At 47.3% G+C, this 24,674-nt stretch overlaps 1 protein-coding gene across 1 annotated transcript in view; it reads right to left on the minus strand.

Annotated features, from left to right (window-relative positions):
- LOC145263226 (secernin-2-like) overlaps positions 1 to 24,674 on the minus strand; it is an 85,252-nt gene that overhangs the window by 14,928 nt on the left and 45,650 nt on the right. Inside the window, exons 3-4 of the mRNA XM_080120311.1 lie at positions 6,225 to 6,421; positions 3,699 to 3,904 (exon numbers count right to left, since the gene is read on the minus strand). Of these exons, the coding sequence (XP_079976437.1) occupies positions 3,699 to 3,904; positions 6,225 to 6,421 (403 nt within the window). The remainder of the gene's footprint in view (positions 1 to 3,698; positions 3,905 to 6,224; positions 6,422 to 24,674) is intronic.

The following is a 24,674-nucleotide window of genomic DNA, read 5'->3' on the forward strand; positions in this document are numbered from 1 at the left end:
CTGGTCAAGTAACACTGAAATTAACAGGAAATAGTAGCCATACCCAAAGGTTTATTACGAGTAAAATCTTTGTTTGGATGGATAAATAACGTGTACACACATACTTCAAAAAGTTTCCAGGCATTTTTCGTACGGCCACTTTTAATGATAGTACACATATGAAACTAATCCCCCTTCGAAGTAATCTTCGCCGGCTGCAATGCACTTGTTGTACCGTTCCAACAAATTCTGGAAGGCTCCACGTCAATGACCCTCATCACAACCTCTTTCATCTCCTCAAACATGACGACAGCCTCTAAGGTTTTCATTGAGTTTAGAGGATAACCAAAAGTCACAGGGAGCAAGGTCTGAACAATAGGGAGGTTGAGGAACTGTCTTGATGTCCATCTTGGTCAAATAGTCTGTGACAAGGATAACGTTGTGGACTGATGCATTTGCGCAAATATTTCGCATCTTCAGTTCCTTGCGAATAATTGTGTCTACAGTTCCCGCACTGACATCAAACTGTGCACTTATTGTCTCTGTAGACACACGACGGTACTTATTCATGAAATTCTTTATTTGGCCAATCAACTCTGGTGTTCTGACTTCCTTACTCTTCCCACACCTATCATCATCCCTCACAGACTCCTTGCCTTCCTTGAATCTCTTATGCCACTCAAAAACAGTCCGAAGCATTTCATACATTTCTCTGAGATTTTTTTCCAAGTTAAAAACACAATTTTATTGCATATCATTCTTCTAAAGTGTCCTTGCGTCCAGATTGCATTTTTGAAATTCATCAACTGTGACAATTAAGCTTTAGTAGGGTGTATTCCAATTCCTGCTGTAGCTGTTCATTTAGATCTGAAATCATAAAATTGGTCAGTCATCTCATAAGATGTATAGCAATAACATATTGAATTTTCAATTTTAAATGCCCGTACAACAACAAAAATCTGGAAACTTATTGAAGGCACCTCATATATTGGCAAATTCAGATGTTCATTTCAACTTGCCGATATATTTTTTTTTTTTTTTACGTGCATATCTCAAATTCAATTCGGTTCTTCAAGTCGTTTACCGATTAACTCCTTTTTACCTATCTTCATTCAGTAAGGAAAACGTCTGGAGCACTAAATGTCTTGGTTTTGAGATATATATATAATTTTTTAATGAGCCCATGATAAATTTACATTACTGTTTCCATTGGATTTTCACCCCAAGAGATGAGGTAGAGTACCAATTTCATCGGAATTTATAGGTGGACTCTTTTATCGGTTTTTTTTTTTACCTTATTTCCCTTGAAAAGAAATATATATATATATATATATATATATATATATATATAGTAATTTATAAAATATATATGGCGATTAAGCTACACTGAATATTCTGCGTTTCATCCAACTATAGGATTCGTCAGACGAATCCTATAGTTAGATGAAACGCAGAATATTCAGTGTAGCTTAATCGCCATATATATTTTATAAATTACTAACTAGCTCTACCTACGTATTGAGCACTTTTGAAGTAAATACTTAAAGTTTACGCATAAATCTATACTTTCGTATATTAAATTTATGCGAATAAATGAAGTAGTTATATATATATATATATATATATATATATATATATATATATATATACACACTAGCAAACCCCCCAGCATTGCCCGGTCATAAAATATGCATAAATATTATATTTTAATTCATAGAGAAACTGAGACATGTGCATGCAAGTATGTTTTTTCTAACCAGTTCAATTCTTATTTTTTGTATTATTTGGACTATTATTCTCATCTTGGTTGTTTTTTCCATTTCCATTTCGGTCGAGTAACCTCCGACCATCTTCAGGCATAATCACATTGGATGTTATCGGTGAATAACGAAAAAAAAAATGTTTGGTTTATTTATTTTGCCAATGAACACACCCATTAGAAATTTAAAACGCAAATAGCGCCAAGTCCTTTTTTATTTTTTAAGATTTTGTTAGACTTGGCACTATTTGCGTTTTAAATTTTTAACGGCTGTGTTCATTGGGAAAGCAAATAAACCAAACATTTTTTTCACCATTCACCAATAACATCCGGTGTGAATGTACCTGAAGATGGTCGGAGGTTACATCGGTCGAAATGTCTTCAAGTCCAATGTAAACAAGTTCTTGATGAGCCGTTCCCCTTAAGTAATCCAACTTACCAAATTTCCACTACTAACAATTATTACGACATTGTCCCATTGACCTCTGTATGCTTATTAACCCTTATCCTCGAGTGGCCTCCGGGCCTTGATAAGTGGTGATTCCTTTGAAAAAAAAAAAAAGAAAAAAAAAGAAAGGTGCATTTACACTGGATCCTATTGGCAAATGGTGAAAAAAAACATTTTTTTTTTTTTTTTTTTTTTTGCTTCCCGAACAAACATAACCGTTAGAAATTTAAAATGCATATAGCGCCAAGTCTATTTCTTTTTTTATTCACCAATAACATCCAGTGTGGATACGTCTGAAGATGGTCGGAGGTTACATCGGCCGAAACGTTGTGGAGAAAAACAACCAAGATGAGAATAATAGTCAAAATAATTTTAAAAAATGATTATTAATTCCTCATCTCAAAAATATACATTCATCAGTTCACTTTTTTTGTAAGTAAAAAAAATTTTTTTTTTTAAAAATACTCAAGTTGAGATCGAAACCAAAACCTAAAGACAGTGAGTCAAGTATGATTACCATTAGGCCGGCTTGATACGATCTTTAAAAAGTGTTTTCAAAAATACTTATTTTTAACATAAGTCTGTCATGTGAACCATTCACACAGGCGCATCTGTGGAACAGTTAGCAAACAGATAAAAATCCAACGACCCAAAATTACAAATTTCTACATTTTGACCCCTTAGTAGCCTGCTTTTCCAGATGAAAACCGATTAAAAGGTTTCTACATGTCTGAATATCCTATATACCAAATTTCAAGTCTGCAGATTAAAAATCCATTCAGTATATAGGTTGAAACATGTTCTCTCTCTCACACACACACATTCTCAGATTTACAGAAATATAGATTGTGATCCAGAAGACAGCAATACTTCCCCCTTTGTCAGAAACATCACTCATGGGATGTGAGGACTAAAGGACAAAATAAAAGGAAGTAAGAGTTACGCAGCTGTCGAAAGTAAACCCAGGGTTCACATTCTACTCTCCACTGTTAGATGGGATAGATTCCGACTTAGAAAACAGCAATTCTTCCCCTTTTACAAACAAGGCCCACACCATCCACTCTCCTTAGTTACTGGTCAACAATAACCACACCTGGGTGCGATATGCATTAATGTCGATAACTCTGGCACATTCTTCTCTTCAGGTTTCCGTGATTTTTGCTACGATCACCATCTTCCATTCACGAATACGATAATAGATATCATCTTTGAGATAAACTCAAAAAATCAGGTGGGGGGGGTTACGATCCAGTAAGTGTGAAGTCCATTCAGGATTACACTCCTTATTGATAAGATAATCATCAAAATGCGCCCTTCATATCACTAAACGATGATAAAAAGACTGTTGAACATTCATGACTAAAAATTGGTGGACAAGGCAGGCTTTGTGAATTTTTTTTCAACGATTCTATGGATGGCAATTTTTGTGGTGGAATTGGGTGGGGTAGGATTGTCACAGATCCCATTCTTTAATTATATAAAGAATAAGTTGACTTTTTTTTTTTTTTTTACCTGTGATTTTTTTAGCCGCCCAGTTCTGTCCCGCCGTATCAAGGATCCATGCTTCGTTTGGGTCTGCAATCAAAAAACTACTGTCGTGATGCCAGTCTTGGAAATCCACGCTCTTATAGCAAACCCCACCTTGTCCGTGCTTCTCCAACAATTTTGTGATCACTTCCAGAGCTTCGTGAGAATTCTTTGCACGTTCAAGCGCCAACCTAGAAAAAGAAATTTAAAAAAGAAAAATTGGTTTAAATGTCAAAAGTTCTTAACAACTCTTATAGTGATAGCTTTCATGTTAAAATGCGAGTACACAATGGACCCATGGCACAGCGACAAAAGGCGTTGATAAAAAGTTCATTTCTAAGTGACAATATTATGGAGATTAAAGATTCAATCATTCAATTCATTTGTCGGCTTTAATTTCTACTGTCAACTTTTAGGATGCTCCCCTTAACAGATTAGATACTACAAGAAACTAAGAAGTCTTTCTGTTTAGCAGATATATTTTTTTTCTTCCCAGGCTTTATCTTCTCGTCCTTTGAAAAAGGGGTTGGTTTATTGCTAATCGTCTGAGGCAACCCTACAGGGTGATGTTGATGGGGATTGTTAGGTATTTCTTTTGGTCGGATAGAGCGATTTTCCTCTAAGGTGCTGGTTTTCCAAATATCACTTTTCAGACCCTTGTGTCACACTATCTCGCCATGGCAGGGAGATAAATAACTACAGTGATTGGTTGTAATTTGCTCCACAGATATCAACATTGCTTTTAACAGAATAGATACTAAAATGTAAGTAGAAGTCTTTGTGTTTTATTTTCGGATTATGTCAGGTACTGGGCAAATCCGAGCGGACACTTATAGAAACTCAGTTCGTAATATGCATTAGTACAGAATTTTGTAAATGAATTATTAGCCATTTACAGACCTTTTTTTCTTTTTTCCAAAAAGTGTGAAATTTATACCGAACCGCCCAATATTTTTAAAGTTGAACCAAATTTCAGTATTTGAAATATCCATCTTTGATTCTAACTAGCCAATTTATTTGTTGTCTCATGAATATAAAATCAAGAGTAGCCAGTGGTTGTGCCTTGTCATGCCTCGAGTCGTCATATAGATTAACTATTTTAACACACAAATAATAAAAATACAAGTCTGTTCTGAATAATATAATCTTTTTCGTTCTTATGTTTCTACTTTTTTGAGATGATGATTTAGAATTCATATTATTTGGATTCTTTGGGCTACTGTTCTCATCTCGAGTGTTATTTGCGCAACGTTTCTGCTGATGTAACCTCAGCCCTTCTTCAAGTGTATCTTGTTAAACTCAGCAATTTTTCTGTTGAACTTGGGGAATCTGCATAGAATTTCAAACGGAACCTTTTATTTAATCCATCAGGGGTGGGGGGGTAGCATGCTCACATTCTATCAGCTAAGTAATTCACGATTGTATTCCAAATATCAGCCACACTGAGAATTAAACATCAAATCATCAGAAGCGTGTTACTTAAAATTGAATTGCACTAAGCACTTTATCCAGGATGCCATGGGTCCTTGTGATGCTCAGCACACAATTGCGAATTATTTAGGACTTGTACGTCTAGAAAAAAATATAGATTTAAGGCTCCTAAGATCCATACTAGAATTGCAAGGATTCGTGTCATAATGGATAAAGTTCTTGATAAAATTCAGTTAAACTCTTTCAAAGGTTCAATCCTCAGTGTGAGCACACTTAAAATACAATTGCGAATTACTTAATTGGCTGAAAGAATGAGAATATGCTACTGAGGAATAAATAAAGGGTCGCATTCGAAATTCTGTGTAGATTCCCAAGTTTGACGGAAAGATTCTTCTACCTGGTCATGGCTGACGGAATGAAAGCAGGCTACCCCTATGGGTTGAATAAAGGATTTCATTCACAATTCCGTGCAGATTCTGGAGTTTGACAGAAAGATTTCAGAGTTCAACAAGATACACCTGAAGAAAGTCAAAATGTGAAAATAAAATAACACTCAAGATAAGAATCCAAATAATATGTAGATTCAGATGTAGATATTTCAGCATCGGTCACGGATTAATGAACCGATTTGTTTAAAAAAAAAAAAATATTTACAAATTATTATTTTAATGCATTATTATCAAAAAGGTGACAATTCATTTTATTACCAAAAAAAAAAAAAAAAAAAAAAAAGTGACAGGTCGTTAAGATAATTATGATCCTCACACCTTCCAAAATATGCCAACAATCCACCATAGTAAACCTTTCAGCTGCCATTACCTACTGTGACAGAAAGATTCTTCTACCTGATCATGGCTGACGGAATGAAAGTATGCTACCTCCATAGATTAAATAAAGGATTCCATTCATAATTCCATGCAGATTTCTAGAGTTTGACAGAAAAATTGCTGAATTCGGCAAGATATATGAAGAAGGTCAGAGGTTACATTGGCCAAAATGTTATGAACCTAATGATCAAGATGAAAACCAATTTCCAACAGGGAATAAAGACTGGAATAAAGAATGGAAAAAAGATCTTACCTGACCAAGTCAATGCCAAGCAACCTGGGTTGAGAAGAGTTATCTGCCCCTTCCAGACACATCTTTGTCCAAACTGCCGTACAACCTATGCATACACTGTGCTCATTGGACCCCATTTCTGCGCCCCAGGCCCAGGTCGGTTTGCTGAGGACAACGCTGTGAGTATGTTCGCTCTGATCTACCTCAAGCCAAGTACACTGAAAAGAAAATTTAGCCGATTAGTAATAATGGTTCCCGCAGCGTTGATAGGTTGGAGCAGGTGTATTTACGTTGAATAAGTACAAGAGCAGAAAGTTAATTGGAACACGCCTCGTGGAAAAACTTGTACAAAAATTACACGATGCAATATTTTGGAAGTAAATTTAACAGAGCAGTAATAATGGTTTTTGCTTTGTTGGATCGGGAGTACAGGGTGAAATGATTAAAATGGTCCCCCCAGAAAAGACAACATGATTCCATTTCTGTTTGATGAAAAGTAGTTTTCTTTTGTGTTGCAGACCATCTACTAGTTGGCTACAAATCCCAAGAGTGATAGGAGCCTTCTATCATGCCTGAAAGTAACACAATGTTCAACAAGCGAGATTGGAGATGCACCGCTGTACAACTCATGCGCTCTACCAATCCAAGTTATGACAACAGGACCATTTCCAGCATCCTCAAAATGCATCACTAGATTGCTATAAATAACAGGAATGTTCTCGGAGTGATGAAAACAAAATTTCCGGCCATGGTTATGATCTTTGATGTGGTTTTAAGTGAGGGCCACATCATGCCACCTCACATCTTCGAAATCGGCTTGAAAGTCAACACCAAGTGTACTTGGACCTGCTGAAGAGTGGGATGATCGCCTGGTACAATCAGGTGGCCGCTGGCAGACACTGGGTGTGGCAGCAGGACTTGATGTTGGCCTACAAGTCTAAAGAGACCCAGTCTTGGCTTCAGAAGGAGTACTACGATTTTGTACTCTTCTCTCACTGCCCCCTGCCTCTCTTCCCTGACCTGAACCCACTGGACTACTTCATTTGGTCATATGTTGAGAGCATCACCAGTATGACATCCTACAACACCAAAGCCAGCCTAATCGCTGCCATCCACAGAGTATTCAGTGATTGAGACTTAAGGCGACTATATTGAATAGATGTCAGCTCTACTACATAATCAAGTTACCTGAATTGATTTTTTTCAATAAAAGTTTTAAAATGATGCTGAAATGTTGTTTTCTTTAGGGCGACAAGTTTATCGTCCCACCCTGTATTTAAGTTGCAAAGGGATAAGAGCAGAAAGTTAACCGGAGCACATTCAGTGGAAATATTTGTGGAAAAAAAAAAAGAAGAAAGGCAGAAATGGAAAAGGTATTAAAGTTTTTAGTCAATTCTTTCAGCCATATTCATTTGATGTAAATAAGCTTTATTAAGCAAAACTGAACATGCTATAGAGTGAGGCATAGAAATACACAGAAAGATGGAATAACTGATAGAATTGTTCATAAAATTCACGATCCTTCATACAATCAACCCTATGTCTGGTACAATTTAGGTTGAAGAGGTACAAGAGCATAAAGTTAATTGGAGCACGCAACATTGAAGTACATGTAAAAAAAAAAAAAAGAAAAAAAAAAAGACATGCTGCTGTCTTTTTTTTTTTTTTTTTTTTTACATGTACTTCAATGTTGCGTGCTCCAATTAACTTTCTGCTCTTGTACCTCTTCAACCTAAATTGTACCAGACATAGGGTTGATTGTATGAAGGATCGTGAATTCCTCTCTCTCTCCTTTCCCCCCCCCCATTCCAAGGAGAGAGAGAGGAATGGGGGGAAAGGAGAGAGGAATGGGGGGGAAAGGAGAGAGAGGAAGGGGGAAGAGAGAGAGGAATGGGGGGGGGGAAGGAGAGAGAGGAATGGGGGGGAAAGGAGAGAGAGGAATGGGGGGAAAGGAGAGAGAGGAATGGGGGGGGAAAGGAGAGAGAGGAATGGGGGGAAAGGAGAGAGAGGAATGGGGGGGAAAGGAGAGAGAGGAATGGGGGGGAAAGGAGAGAGAGGAATGGGGGGGAAAGGAGAGAGAGGAATGGGGGGGAAAGGAGAGAGAGGAATGGGGGGGAAAGGAGAGAGAGAGGAATGGGGGGGGGAAGGAGAGAGAGGAATGGGGGGGGAAAGGAGAGAGAGGAATGGGGGGGGAAAGGAGAGAGAGGAATGGGGGGGAAAGGAGAGAGAGGAATGGGGAGAAAGGAGAGAGAGAGGAATGGGGGGGGGAAGGAGAGAGAGGAATGGGGGGAAAGGAGAGAGGGGAATGGGGGGGGAAAGGAGAGAGAGGAATGGGGGGGGAAAGGAGAGAGAGAGGAAGGGGGGAAAAGGAGAGAGAGAGGAATGGGGGGGGGGAAAGAGAGAGAGAGGAATGGGGGGAAAAGAGAGAGAGAGGAATGGGGGGAAAAGAGAGAGAGAGGAATGGGGGGGAAAGGAGAGAGAGGAATGGGGGGGGAAAGGAGAGAGAGGAATGGGGGGGGAAAGGAGAGAGAGGAATGGGGGGAAAGGAGAGAGAGGAATGGGGGGGAAAGGAGAGAGAGGAATGGGGGGGAAAGGAGAGAGAGGAATGGGGGGGAAAGGAGAGAGAGAGGAATGGGGGGGGGAAGGAGAGAGAGGAATGGGGGGGAAAGGAGAGAGGGGAATGGGGGGGGGAAAGGAGAGAGAGGAATGGGGGGGGAAAGGGAGAGAGAGAGGAAGGGGGGAAAAGGAGAGAGAGAGGAATGGGGGGGGGAAAGAGAGAGAGAGGAATGGGGGGAAAAGAGAGAGAGAGGAATGGGGGGGAAAGGAGAGAGAGGAATGGGGGGGAAAAGGAGAGAGAGAGGAATGGGGGGGGAAGGAGAGAGAGAGGAATGGGGGGGGGAAAAGAGAGAGAGAGGAATGGGGGGGGGAGGAGAGAGAGGAATGGGGGGGAAAGGAGAGAGAGGAATGGGGGGGAAGAGAGAGAGGAATGGGGGGGGGAAAGGGAGAGAGAGGAATGGGGGGGGAAGGAGAGAGAGAGGAATGGGGGGGAAAGGAGAGAGAGAGAGGAATGGGGGGAAAAGGAGAGAGAGAGGAATGGGGGGGGAAGGAGAGAGAGAGGAATGGGGGGGGGAAAGAGAGAGAGAGGAATGGGGGGGGGAGGAGAGAGAGGAATGGGGGGGGAAAAGGAGAGAGAGAGAGAGGAATGGGGGGGGAAAGGAGAGAGAGGAATGGGGGGGGAAGAGAGAGAGGAATGGGGGGGGAAAGGAGAGAGAGGAAATGGGGGGGGAAGGAGAGAGAGAGGAATGGGGGAAAAAGGAGAGAGAGAGAGGAATGGGGGAAAAGGAGAGAGAGAGAGAGAGAGGAATGGGGGGACAATGTGCTGCTGTCTTCTCTCTTTATGATCTACAAAACTATATTATTTTTATTTCACTCTGACGATCAGCTTTTCTGTGAGAAATTGTTCCGTTTGTTTTGATGTTTACTAAAAGGCATTAGAGTGCATGGGTTCCTATTTACAATGCCTCCCCACGGGACAGAATTAGACACCAGGGTCGTTTTTTTAACGTGGAGAAAAGGAACAAAAATAAAAAATTGTCTCAGTCGTGAAGGATTTCTCCTCCACTGACAGAGAACAAGAAATTGAAGTACAGCATCTGAAGAACAGATACTACACTTTGATCTTGTTTATATATTTTATTGAGAAAGAAAAAATTGAACATAAAAAAAAAACGTACAAAAAATTCAATTCAACAAAATTAGGCACAAGGCCCTACAAGAAATTGGGAGGGGGAGGGTACAGGGTCTTTTTGACTATGTAACAGATGAGACTTTAAAGTCTTACTCTTGACTGGCAACATTTACCAAAATACCTCAATCACTCTGTGGATCCTAATCTAACTAATAACCCCAGCGTTCAATGTAAAATTTAACTATGTACAATTTGTATATTCATTTCTGTATGTTGTGTGTGCATTTTTTTTTTTTTTTTTTTGTGTGTGTGTGTATGTGTGAGAAAATAAAGTTCGATTTCATTAGAAAGAGTTCTTGAATTAATTGGCATAAAATGTTCGTGGAGTGGGAAAAAACTAATGAAAGTGTTCATTTCAAAAATAAAGAAAAAACTACTAATGTGTTGTTAGTAAGACCCCCCTGTACTATTCTATGTGGCTAGATCCCCCACTGTTTTCCGGGGAACCGAAAACAAGCAGAGCATCCCTAATGGGGTTTGGGGAAGTGGCCTTAATGGAGGTGGGAGAAAATAAAGCAACGGATGGAGGGGGTAGGAAGGTGACCTCTGAGTAGGGGGATGACCGGGGGCATCAGAAAATAAAGATGAGGAGCAGGGGGGTTGGGCAGACTCAGAGGTTCTCTAATACCAAAAAATAAAATCAGGAACAGGATCTCATTTGTACCACCAGTCAAGAGTTACTTTACTGAACTTATAATGCTAACCTAGGCGGGATGGGTTCCGTAGGACCCAGCACCGCCCATGCCATGCCTAAGGAGAGAACACGTATTGAAACTTGGCTCCTCGACGGATGCACAAACTAGTGCTGTGCACCCACCTCTTGTCAAATTCCACTCTAGGCAACCTCTTCCAATCGCATCTGATCTTTACTTTAAGCAAATGTTTAAAGTAAACGATCAGATCCCGATCAGGAACAGATGTCCCTTCGTGGACCAACTTGAGGCGCGCGATCCAAATGGTCATGCGCGCTACTGCTAGGATCGCCAGGAAAACCAAACTTTCCTCCCTGGGGAACGGCGGCTCCATGTTGTACACAAAAGTTCCTACGTCGAGATCGAGCAGACACTCGGCATCGATGCGAGCTGTTACCCCCTCGACGTACTTTAATAGGGGCTGTATCCGGCTGCAACTAAAAAACGCGTGCTCGATTGTTTCGGGCTCGCGTTCGTCACAGCACGGACAGAAGCGACTGGTATGTTCTTTATACCGGAAAAGTACGTCGAAGAGGGGCAGCGCATTTCGGACCAGTCGCCAAGTCAGGGAGAATTCCGAATTATTCAGAACCTCCCGTCCCGGTGCCCAACACCATTGAGAACGGACAACCTCCATCGACCATCCCATCCGCCTACAAAGTGGATCCTTCGCGGTCCCCTCCACTAAATCCCGATACAGTTTCTTCCTTGGCTGATCGAGGACATTGGTCCCCGGCAAAGCTCTAAGAGCGGTTCGGCATTCGGAGAAGAACTTGGACTCCCCCTTCGGTCTACGACGACCTTCTACCGAAGGGTTGGGTTTGAGATTGGGAAACGAGTTCTCAACCACAGGGACCCAAGGAGCGTCTCCTTCAAGCGAACGACCCAGGAAAGCCAATCTCTCAGCGTTTCTATGACACAAGAGACTGGGCTGACCCAGGCCTCCCTCGCTCGGACTTTGAACACAGACCTCTCTGCAGACATAATGCTTACCCTCGTTCCACAAAAGTGAATCGAGGCGCCCTTGTAAGCGGGTTAGTCGTTCTGCAGGGAGAGGAAGTACAGACAAACGGTAAAGGATGAGCGGAAAGACGTATGTAGCACACGCCTCCGCCCGACCCTTCAAGGACAATTTCCTTCCAATCCAAGTCTTTACTGACGATTTGACCTTAGACTGTACTTCCGACCAATTCTTTTCCAGCTGAAGTCCCGGTCCAAACCAGACACCGAGAATGCAGACCGGTCCATCGGTCCAGCTGAAAATACCTGGAAGCGAGTTTACCCCGGTCCAGGCCCCCAACCGCAGGCCAACAGACTTGCTACGGTTGAAGATGGCCCCTGTTACTTCTTCGTATCGAGCGAGCGCCTCGACCACCGCTTGAACGTCCGTGAGGCAAGACACGAACACGGTGACGTCATCGGCGAACGCGGAAACCCTGGCTCGTGTGCCTCCAGGGAGAGCTATTCCGCGCAGGACTGGTGTAGCCGCCTCGTCCCTTAACTTGCGAAGGAGGGGTTCCAACGCCAGGACATACAACAGAGGCGACAGCGGACAACCCTGTCGCACCGACCGAGAGACAGCGAATGACTCCGACAGCTTACCGTTGATCTGCACCGCTACCGTCGGCCTGTCATACAGAACAAAGATCCACTTGCGGAAGTCCGGATTAAATCCGGCGGCCTCTAGCACAGATCCTAGGAACCGATGGTCGACCCTATCGAATGCCTTGGACTGATCCAAACTGATCAGCGCGGCTTCGGCGTCGTCTTCTGTCCCCTCTATGATCGAGCGTATCAAGTGCAAATTGTCTTGAATCGATCTCCCCTTCACAGCATAAGTCTGGTCCGGTTCGATCAAGTCAGTGATGACAACCTGCAAGCGATTCACAAGAATCTTTGCCAAAATTTTTAACTCTGTGTTTAGCAGAGTCAAGGGCCTAAAATCATCAAAGTTTTTCCTCCCACCATGCCGTTGACCTTTCCTCAGCAATGTGATCACACCCTTGGTCACCTGTCCAGGGATGGAACCCTGGGCAAACCAATGGTTGAACATATCCTTCAGAATAGGGACCAACATGGGCGACAGCCTCAAGTAAAACTCGTAGGGTAAACCATCAAGCCCCGGGGATTTGTTATAGCCGACCTGCTTCAACGCAGTAATGACCTCATGTTCAGTAATAAGACCATCACAGCTAGCCGCCCGAGCCGCCGTGAGGCGGGGCGAGTCAGCCAAATAGCTGCCAAACTCATCAACCCTGAGTCCGGGTAGTTGGGTGAAGCGCACCGATAGATGCTCCCGAAACCCCTCGCAGATCTCCCGAGTCGATACTAAGGGGTGTCCTTCCAGGTTATGTACTTTACGAATGTACCCATCCGAACCGCGCCTTAAAGCAGCCTTACGCTCAACAGCGTCAACATTCACAGCCTCGTTAGAAACTTTCTTTAACCTAGCCCTAACTACTTGACCTTCATACCGCTCGCTAGCCAAGCGGTTGAGATCTTGTTTAGCTAGTGCTAACTCTAGGGGGTCCTCCCCCTCCACCGCCCGGGTCAGCTTATCCTCTAAACGCTTCTTTGCCTTAGCCTTATCTATCGCGAGGCGTTGGCTATACTGGACAGAGAAGCGCCTAATTTTGGCCTTGAGACTAACCCACCACTTACTCCCTGTAACCGCCCCCACTAAAGCCCGCTGAATTAGCTCAGTGACCTTCAACCGGTAGTCCTCCAGCTCCAACAAGGTGCTGTTGAACTTCCAGTATCCAGCCAGTTTAGGCCTAGCACTTAAGTTCAAACGGGCCATAACAAGTTTATGGTCCGAGTGTCCTAGCAAGTGGAACGTGGGGCAAGATAGGAAGTCTACATCGCCTCTTCTAACTAACATCCGATCCAAGTAAGTGCTTGGATGGGAAGGCACTACAGGATGCCACGTCCACATCTCCCGCCCCGGATGATCCAGATGAAATCTGTCGACGAGATCGCACGAGGCCATCAGGTCAGACAGACTGCTGTCACACCACGCCGACCCGCTAGTCCCCCCGACCTTATCTATTTTGGGATCAAGGATTGCATTCCAATCCCCCATTAAAACTAACCGTTCCGGATCCACTAAGAAGCCCTCCAACCATCGAAAAAAGGTTGCCCTCTCTACAGCAGCATTGGGAGCATAAACAGCAACAATCCGAAAAACACTACAATTAACAGCAACATCAACAACAAGCGCCCGCCCGTCCTCGCCTGCGTGAACAACATTCACCGACGCTGACAGGGTGCGACTCACTAGCAAGGAGATTCCACGACTATAGGTATTGCCATATGCTGAGTAGACATCGTAATCGTTTACCAGCACCTGACAATCCCCGTCACAAACAAAGTGGGTCTCCTGGATAGCGGCAATATCTACCTTGAGGGACACCAAGTCTCTCACAACGCGCGAGGCCTTGCTTCGACACCTGATGCCCCTCACATTCAATGTAGCCAAGTTCAAAGCACTGTCACAGACGGGTCTGAAATCCTGGGCAGTGAGGACATGGCAGGCCTGGCCAAGGCTGCCGGTAAGTAAATCCGATGAAGGTGATCCATCCTTGGCCACGCCCCCCACGTCCAGGGGGAAGGTTAGTTTGAGTGCCCTGTATAGCGATGGGTGTACATACATGGGGATTCTACCCTCACATTTAAAGAAAATGTTGGTCAGCGAAGGATGGTCCCTATCCACCAGCTGCTGGCCTGGGATCGCATTCTTCGCTGCCTTAATCATTGCCCACATTCCTCCAGTCCTAGCGTCCTTGTTGACCCTAACGAAAGTGGTCAACAAGGGAGCGTCCTTGAATTTAGTGGGGTCTGTTACTAGGTCTCCACCGACTTTTTCAAAGTTTTTAAGTTTATTGTACCGGACCTTCTGTTGTCCTTTAAGGTCCGGAGCCGGTTGGAGAGGGTCTGTTTCACAAATCCTGCTTCCTGGCAGGAAGGGGAGCTTTTTGGTCCGTTCAGTGCGGACTTTGGGAGTGGGGGAGGGGATCTCTTTTGGTTGATGGGGAGGCTGAGCGCTTGGGGAGGGGGTAGCCTGCTCGTTTTCTTCTTTTTGGCTCCTGTCACGGGATGAGGGGCGGGAAGAGTTTCTTGGGGCCTTTATAGGAGAGGGGGAAGGTTGTTCGGGTTGCTGGGGTGTTGGGATCACAGGGGGCTCATCCTGTGTTTTTGTTGCGAGGGAGTCCTTCTCAGTCTCAGTGGGGGTAGGAGGGTTTGCACGTGTCTTGCGGCTTTTCCTCCTCCTGGCCCTCCTGATCTCTGTTGCGCTCAAGGCCATAGAGACTGTTGTTGTCTCTTCCTCTGCCTCTGACGCGGCCTCCTCCTCAGATTCTGGTAGTTTCCTTTTGTTTGAGGAGGAGGGTGTCTGTGTGTCCATTTTCTCCGTCTCGCTCTTCGGTTGTTCATGGTCTTGGGTGACTGTCTGCAAGGATGGCTGTTTGTTGATCTTGCCTTTCTTTACAACCGTCACCCAGCCTGTCGGTGCCTCTGGAGGATTTGCGGCCGGCGCGGGAGCAGCAGCTTGATTTGTTGTCACGCTTGTTCCCGCCGCTTTTGTGGGCTTCTTCTCTCCATTCCTCTTTGGACAGTCCTTCGCCATATGCCCTTGTTGTGTGCACAGCCAGCAATGAGGCCTCCTCCCTTCCACTATAAGGGAGAGTGTCCACTCTCCGAACTTGAGTGTGGCTGGGATGGCGTAGAATCCAGCTTTGTCCAGGACCATCTGTACTTTGTAGTCCCCGGTCATGATGTTTCTTAATCCGCGGACCGGGGTGACTTCCTCTATGTCTCCATACTGGCTTAGGATAGCCACCAGTTGTTTGGCCTCCATATAGCAGGGGACGTTTAGAGCAGAAACATTTGCTCTCCTCTTGTTCATATAGATGGGTTGGAGCTTTATGTTCCTGCTCTGATGGCAGGTCCTGGACAGCCTGACTGCGTCTTCGGAGGTGGGGAGCAGAACATCCCACTGTGCGTAACTCCTTCTACAGATGTAGTTGGCGGGAATGTTCTGCTCCAGCAACACGTTCATCATGGTGTCCTTGTTGACGCCCGTCAGACCCCTTGTCTTGGTGTCTGAAGTTATCAGCGAGAGCACTCTTTTCTCCAGAACTTCCACTTGACCCGGGAGGGGTTGGATGTTGTTCCCCTGGGTATACTCCTTGTAAGTGGAGTCGAAGAGTGCTCTGTAGTCTTCGGGCGTCAACTTCCCTTGCTGCTCTTTGGGGCACCATGCCGGTCCTCCATCCTGGTGGGTGTCAGCTGGACTCGGGTTGGGGGGCATAGCTGGTGTTGTGGGGCTCTCCATTGTTATGGGCATTTTTGGTTTCGGAACGGGGCCGTTACCAGGCAAAGTAGGCCATAGTGTCTTTGGCGTTGTTTCGTCCTGGCTTGGTTTGCTCTCCGGGCCGCTCCCCTTTCTTATTTTCTTCCTTTGCTGGGTGGCTGTCCCCTTGGGGGATGGAGGTGTCTCCCCTTCTGGTGCCGTGTTCCCAGCTGGAGCCTTGGTGGGTACTGTCAAGGGTGTCTCTCCTTCCAGCTTGCTTTTGTTACCACTGGCCGGAGAGTCACCCCTTTTCCGTATTTGGTCCTCTTGGGGAGTGTTGGGGGCCAATCACTGTCTTCCCCGCCGAATAGTGAGCAGATGGAGGCTATTACGTCTTCATCCAGCGCCTCGGTTTGGTCCGCGGTGCTGATTTCCTCCTTTTCTGTTGGGGAGTCGCCCTTTGGGGGAGTGGGGGATGGGTTCCCCGGTCTTCCTCCCTTGGTTCTGCCAGCCTGGGGTGCAGCTGGTTGACTGGGTTCTGCACTTTCCCCAGCTAGTGACTTAACGGCAGCTTTTTCCGCTGGGTTGCCCTCGTGGGGAGCGGTTGCAGGTGCTTTTTGGGGGGTCGCCGCGGGCTGCGGCCCTAACCTCCCGCTTTCTTCCAAGGTCGCCGCGCGCCGGGGCCCTACCTTGTTTCCTGGCGCCGTCTCGCCGGGAGATGCATCAGCTCCCTCACATAGGGAGTCGTTCGCAGTTGAGATGCTGCGCATTTGGGGTGACGTACCCCTCCTGCCTGGCATCGTGGCGGTTGCACTGGCCGCTGGCGCGGACCAAAGTGTAGTGGGGGAAAAGAAAACCCAGGGGAATGGAGGGGGAGGAGCGGACTTTGAAGAAATTAGAGTTTTTGACTTCCCCTCACGGGGATGTTGGGTTAGCAGCTCAGATCCCCCCGCGAGGGGGGAGAGCAGAGAAGAAAGACGCAGTGGGTGCTAGCGGGTCAGAGTGCCGCGTCGCAATTAAGAGAGAGAGGGGATAGGCATCCCTGCCCACAGAGGGGAGCAGAAACGAAGCACCCGCCCTACCCCACGTCACCCTACCCACTAACTTACCCCAACGGAAGCGAGAAAGAGAACCCTGTCTGCTCGATCCACTGGGAGAGCAGTGAAGATAGACAAAGTTTGGGCCTGGCAGGTCAGAGTGCTGCTCAGGCAATTAAGTGTGGAGAAATTAGACCATCCCAGTCTCGAGAAGTGAAACCGAAACGAAGAAAAAACAACATGCAAAAACAACAAATGAGAAAAGAAGGTCTCAACTACCAGCGATAGTCCCGAGATTCCAGTCTCCCAAAAGAGGGGATCGGTTTCCGGGTCCAAGCTCCCACAAATGTGGAGTCGGTCCTCTAGGTCCTGACTCCCCAAAGGAGGGGGTCGGTCCTTGCTAACAAAGGTTAGTAAGAAAAAACACCTTAACCTAGCCCGAAAGCCCGGTGGTGGGTCAAGTTTAGTAACTGAGAGAACAGATACTACACTTTGATCTTGTTTATATATTTTATTGAGAAAGAAAAAATTGAACATAAAAAACGAACAAAAAATTCAATTCAACAAAATTAGGCACAAGGCCCTACAAGAAATTGGGAGGGGGAGGGTACAGGGTCTTTTTGACTATGTAACAGATGAGACTTTGAAGTCTTACTCTTGACTGGCAACATTTACCAAAATACCTCAATCACTCTGTGGATCCTAATCTAACTAATAACCCCAGCGTTCAATGTAAAATTTAACTATTTACAATTTGTATATTCATTTCTGTATGTTGTGTGTGCATTTTTTTTTTTTTTTTTTTTTGTGTGTGTGTATGTGTGAGAAAATAAAGTTCGATTTCATTAGAAAGAGTTCTTGAATTAATTGGCGTAAAATGTTCGTGGAGTGGGAAAAAACTAATGAAAGTGTTCATTTCAAAAATAAAGAAAAAACTACTAATGTGTTGTTAGTAAGACCCCCCTGTACTATTCTATGTGGCTAGATCCCCCACTGTTTTCCGGGGAACCGAAAACAAGCAGAGCATCCCTAATGGGGTTTGGGGAAGTCGCCTTAATGGAGGTGGGAGAAAATAAAGCAACGGATGGAGGGGGTAGGAAGGTGACCTCTGAGTAGGGGGATGACCGGGGGCATCAGAAAATAAAGATGAGGAGCAGGGGGGTTGGGCAGACTCAGAGGTTCTCTAATACCAAAAAATAAAATCAGGAACAGGATCTCATTTGTACCACCAGTCAAGAGTTACTTTACTGAACTTATAATGCTAACCTAGGCGGGATGGGGTCCGTAGGACCCAGCACCGCCCATGCCATGCCTAAGGAGGGAACACATATTGAAACTTGGCTCCTCGACGGATGCACAAACTAGTGCTGTGCACCCACCTCTTGTCAAATTCCACTCTAGGCAACCTCTTCCAATCGCATCTGATCTTTACTTTAAGCAAATGTTTAAAGTAAACGATCAGATCCCGATCAGGAACAGATGTCCCTTCGTGGACCAACTTGAGGCGCGCGATCCAAATGGTCATACGCGCTACTGCTAGGATCGCCAGGAAAACCAAACTTTCCTCCCTGGGGAACGGCGGCTCCATGTTGTACACAAAAGTTCCTACGTCGAGATCGAGCAGACACTCGGCATCGATGCGAGCTGTTACCCCCTCGACGTACTTTAATAGGGGCTGTATCCGGCTGCAACTAAAAAACGCGTGCTCGATTGTTTCGGGCTCGCGTTCGTCACAGCACAGACAGAAGCGGCTGGTATGTTCTTTATACCGGAAAAGTACGTCGAAGAGGGGCAGCGCATTTCGGACCAGTCGCCAAGTCAGGGAGAATTCCGAGTTATTCAGAATCTCCCGTCCCGGCGCCCAACGCCATTGAGAACGGACAACCTCCATCGACCATCCCATCCGCCTACAAAGTGGATCCTTCGCGGTCCCCTCCACTAAATCCCGATACAGTTTCTTCCTTGGCTGATCGAGGACATTGGTCCCCGGCAAAGCTCTAAGAGCGGTTCGGCATTCGGAGAAGAACTTGGACTCCCCCTTCGGTCTACGACGACCTTCTACCGAAGGGTTGGGTTTGAGATTGGGAAACGAGTTCTCAACCACAGGGACCCAAGGAGCGTCTCCTTCAAGCGAACGACCCAGGAAAGCCAATCTCTCGGCGTTTCTATGACACAAGAGACTGGGCTGACCCAGGCCTCCCTCGCTCGGATTTTGAACACAGACCTCTCTGCAGACATAATGCTTACCCTCGTTCCACAAAAGTGAATCGAGGCGCCCTTGTAAGCGGGTTAGTCGTTCTGCAGGGAGAGGAAGTACAGACAAACGGTAAAGGATGAGCGGAAAGACGTATGTAGCACACGCCTCCGCCCGACCCTTCAAGGACAATTTCCTTCCAATCCAAGTCTTTACTGACGATTTGACCTTAGACTGTACTTCCGACCAATTCTTTTCCAGCTGAAGTCCCGGTCCAAACCAGACACCGAGAATGCGGACCGGTCCATCGGTCCAGCTGAAAATACCTGGAAGCGAGTTTACCCCGGTCCAGGCCCCCAACCGCAGGCCAACAGACTTGCTACGGTTGAAGATGGCCCCTGTTACTTCTTCGTATCGAGCGAGCGCCTCGACCACCGCTTGAACGTCCGTGAGGCAAGACACGAACACGGTGACGTCATCGGCGAACGCGGAAACCCTGGCTCGTGTGCCTCCAGGGAGAGCTATTCCGCGCAGGACTGGTGTAGCCGCCTCGTCCCTTAACTTGCGAAGGAGGGGTTCCAACGCCAGGACATACAACAGAGGCGACAGCGGACAACCCTGTCGCACCGACCGAGAGACAGCGAATGACTCCGACAGCTTACCGTTGATCTGCACCGCTACCGTCGGCCTGTCATACAGAACAAAGATCCACTTGCGGAAGTCCGGATTAAATCCGGCGGCCTCTAGCACAGATCCTAGGAACCGATGGTCGACCCTATCGAATGCCTTGGACTGATCCAAACTGATCAGCGCGGCTTCGGCGTCGTCTTCTGTCCCCTCTATGATCGAGCGTATCAAGTGCAAATTGTCTTGAATCGATCTCCCCTTCACAGCATAAGTCTGGTCCGGTTCGATCAAGTCAGTGATGACAACCTGCAAGCGATTCGCAAGAATCTTTGCCAAAATCTTTAACTCTGTGTTTAGCAGAGTCAAGGGCCTAAAATCATCAAAGTTTTCCCTCCCACCATGCCGTTGACCTTTCCTCAGCAATGTGATCACACCCTTGGTCACCTGTCCAGGGATGGAACCCTGGGCAAACCAATGGTTGAACATATCCTTCAGAATAGGGACCAACATGGGCGACAGCCTTAAGTAAAACTCGTAGGGTAGACCATCAAGCCCCGGGGATTTGTTATAGCCGACCTGCTTCAACGCAGTAATGACCTCATGTTCAGTAATAAGACCATCACAGCTAGCCGCCCGAGCCGCCGTGAGGCGGGGCGAGTCAGCCAAATAGCTGCCAAACTCATCAACCCTGAGTCCGGGTAGTTGGGTGAAGCGCACCGATAGATGCTCCCGAAACCCCTCGCAGATCTCCCGAGTCGATACTAAGGGGTGTCCTTCCAGGTTATGTACTTTACGAATGTACCCATCCGAACCGCGCCTTAAAGCAGCCTTACGCTCAACAGCGTCAACATTCACAGCCTCGTTAGAAACTTTGTTTAACCTAGCCCTAACTACTTGACCTTCATACCGCTCGCTAGCCAAGCGGTTGAGATCTTGTTTAGCTAGTGCTAACTCTAGGGGGTCTCCCCCCTCCACCGCCCGGGTCAGCTTATCCTCTAAACGCTTCTTTGCCTTAGCCTTATCTATCGCGAGGCGTTGGCTATACTGGACAGAGAAGCGCCTAATTTTGGCCTTGAGACTAACCCACCACTTACTCCCTGTAACCGCCCCCACTAAAGCCCGCTGAATTAGCTCAGTGACCTTCAACCGGTAGTCCTCCAGCTCCAACAAGGTGCTGTTGAACTTCCAGTATCCGGCCAGTTTAGGCCTAGCGCTTAAGCTCAAACGGGCCATAACAAGTTTATGGTCCGAGTGTCCTAGCAAGTGGAACGTGGGGCAAGATAGGAAGTCTACATCGCCTCTTCTAACTAACATCCGATCCAAGTAAGTGCTTGGATGGGAAGGCACTACAGGATGCCACGTCCACATCTCCCGCCCCGGATGATCCAGACGAAATCTGTCGACGAGATCGCACGAGGCCATCAGGTCAGACAGACTGCTGTCACACCACGCCGACCCGCTAGTCCCCCCGACCTTATCTATTTTGGGATCAAGGATTGCATTCCAATCCCCCATTAAAACTAACCGTTCCGGATCCACTAAGAAGCCCTCCAACCGTCGAAAAAAGGTTGCCCTCTCTACAGCAGCATTGGGAGCATAAACAGCAACAATCCGAAAAACACTACAATTAACAGCAACATCAACAACAAGCGCCCGCCCGTCCTCGCCTGCGTGAACAACATTCACCGACGCTGACAGGGTGCGACTCACTAGCAAGGAGATTCCACGACTATAGGTATTGCCATATGCTGAGTAGACATCGTAATCGTTTACCAGCACCTGACAATCCGCGTCACAAACAAAGTGGGTCTCCTGGATAGCGGCAATATCTACCTTGAGGGACACCAAGTCTCTCACAACGCGCGAGGCCTTGCTTCGACACCTGATGCCCCTCACATTCAATGTAGCCAAGTTCAAAGACATGATCACTTACCTCAAGCACTGTCACAGACGGGTCTGAAATCCTGGGCAGTGAGGACATGGCAGGCCTGGCCAAGGCTGCCGGTAAGTAAATCCGATGAAGGTGATCCATCCTTGGCCACGCCCCCCACGTCCAGGGGGAAGGTTAGTTTGAGTGCCCTGTATAGCGATGGGTGTACATACATGGGGATTCTACCCTCACATTTAAAGAAAATGTTGGTCAGTGAAGGATGGTCCCTATCCACCAGCTGCTGGCCTGGGATCGCATTCTTCGCTGCCTTAATCATTGCCCACATTCCTCCAGTCCTACCGTCCTTGTTGACCCTAACGAAAGTGGTCAACAAGGGAGCGTCCTTGAATTTAGTGGGGTCTGTTACTAGGTCTCCACCGACTTTTTCAAAGTTTTTGAGTTTATTGTACCGGACCTTCTGTTGTCCTTTAAGGTCCGGAGCCGGTTGGAGAGGGTCTGTTTCACAAATCCTACTTCCTGGCAGAAAGGGGAGCTTTTTGGTCCGTTCAGTGCGGACTTTGGGAGTGGGGGAGGGGACCTCTTTTGGTTGATGGGGAGGCTGAGCGCTTGGGGAGGAGGTAGCCTGCTCGTTTTCTTCTTTTTGGCTCCTGTCACGGGATGAGGGGCGGGAAGAGTTTCTTGGGGCCTTTATAGGAGAGGGGGAAGGTTGTTCGGGTTGCTGGGGTGTTGGGATCACAGGGGGCTCATCCTGTGTTGTTGTTGCGAGGGAGTCCTTCTCAGTCTCAGTGGGGGTAGGAGGGTTTGCGCGTGTCTTGCGGCTTTTCCTCCTCCTGGCCCTCCTGATCTCTGTTGCGCTCAGGGCCATAGAGACTGTTGTTGTCTCTTCCTCTGCCTCTGACGCGGCCTCCTCCTCAGATTCTGGTAGTTTCCTCTTGTTTGAGGAGGAGGGTGTCTGTGTGTCCATTTTCTCCGTCTCGCTCTTCGGTTGTTCTTGGTCTTGGGTGACTGTCTGCAAGGATGGCTGTTTGTTGATCTTGCCTTTCTTTACGACCGTCACCCAGCCTGTCGGTGCCTCTGGAGGATTTGCGGCCGGCGCGGGAGCAGCGGCTTGATTTGTTGTCACGCTTGTTCCCGCCGCTTTTGTGGGCTTCTTCCCTCCATTCCTCTTTGGACAGTCCTTCGCCATATGCCCTTGTTGTGTGCACAGCCAGCAATGAGGCCTCCTCCCTTCCACTATAAGGGAGAGTGTCCACTCTCCGAACTTGAGTGTGGCTGGGATGGCGTAGAATCCAGCCTTGTCCAGGACCATCTGTACTTTGTAGTCCCCGGTCATGATGTTTCTTAATCCGCGGACCGGGGTGACTTCCTCTACGTCTCCATACTGGCTTAGGATAGCCCCCAGTTGTTTGGCCTCCATATAGCAGGGGACGTTTAGAGCAGAAACATTTGCTCTCCTCTTGTTCATATAGATGGGTTGGAGCTTTATGTTCCTGCTCTGATGGCAGGTCCTGGACAGCCTGACTGCGTCTTCGGAGGTGGGGAGCAGAACATCCCACTGTGCGTAACTCCTTCTACAGATGTAGTTGGCGGGAATGTTCTGCTCCAGCAACACGTTCATCATGGTGTCCTTGTTGACGCCCGTCAGACCCCTTGTCTTGGTGTCTGAAGTTATCAGCGAGAGCACTCTTTTCTCCAGAACTTCCACTTGACCCGGGAGGGGTTGGATGTTGTTCCCCTGGGTATACTCCTTGTAAGTGGAGTCGAAGAGTGCTCTGTAGTCTTCGGGCGTCAACTTCCCTTGCTGCTCTTTGGGGCACCATGCCGGTCCTCCATCCTGGTGGGTGTCAGCTGGACTCGGGTTGGGGGGCGTAGCTGGTGTTGTGGGGCTCTCCATTGTCATGGGCATTTTTGGTTTCGGAACTGGCCCGTTACCAGGCAAAGTAGGCCATTGTGTTTTTGGCGTTGTTTCGTCCTGGCTTGGTTTGCTCTCCGGGCCGCTCCCCTTTCTTATTTTCTTCCTTTGCTGGGTGGCTGTCCCCTTAGGGGATGGAGGTGTCTCCCCTTCTGGTGCCGTGTTCCCAGCTGGAGCCTTGGTGAGTACTGTCAAGGGTGTCTCTCCTTCCAGCTTGCTTTTGTTACCACTGGCCGGAGAGTCACCCCTTTACGTATTTGGTCCTCTTGGGGAGTGTTGGGGGGCCAATCACTGTCTTCCCCGCCGAATAGTGAGCAGATGGAGGCTATTACGTCTTCATCCAGCGCCTCGGTTTGGTCCGCGGTGCTGTTTTCCTCCTTTTCTGTTGGGGAGTCGCCCTTTGGGGGAGCGGGGGATGGGTTCCCCGGTCTTCCTCCCTTGGTTCTGCCGTCCTGGGGTGCAGCTGGTTGGCTGGGTTCTGCACTTTCCCCAGCTAGTGACTTAACGGCAGCTTTTTCCGCTGGGTTGCCCTCATGGGGAGCGGTTGCAGGTGCTTTTTGGGGGGGTCGCCGCGGGCTGCGGCCCTACCCTCCCGCTTTCTTCCAAGGTCGCCGCGCGCCGGGGCCCTACCTTGTTTCCTGGCGCCGTCTCGCCGGGAGATGCATCAGCTCCCTCACATAGGGAGTCGTTCGCAGTTGAGATGCTGCGCATTTGGGGTGACGTACCCCTCCTGCCTGGCATCGTGGCGGTTGCACTGGCCGCTGGCGCAGACCAAAGTGTAGTGGGGGAAAAGAAAACCCAGGGGAATGGAGGGGGAGGAGCGGACTTTGAAGAAATTAGAGTTTTTGACTTCCCCTCACGGGGATGTCGGGTAAGCAGCTCAGATCCCCCCGCGAGGGGGGAGAGCAGAGAAGAAAGACGCAGTGGGTGCTAGCGGGTCAGAGTGCCGCGTCGCAATTAAGAGAGAGAGGGGATAGGCATCCCTGCCCACAGAGGGGAGCAGAAACGAAGCACCCGCCCTACCCCACGTCACCCTACCCACTAACTTACCCCAACGGAAGCGAGAAAGAGAACCCTGTC

The sequence above is a fragment of the Euprymna scolopes genome, chromosome 38 (genome assembly GCF_053919585.1).
Source record: "Euprymna scolopes isolate OS-2025 chromosome 38, ASM5391958v1, whole genome shotgun sequence".
Classification (NCBI taxonomy): Eukaryota; Metazoa; Mollusca; class Cephalopoda; order Sepiida; family Sepiolidae; genus Euprymna; species Euprymna scolopes.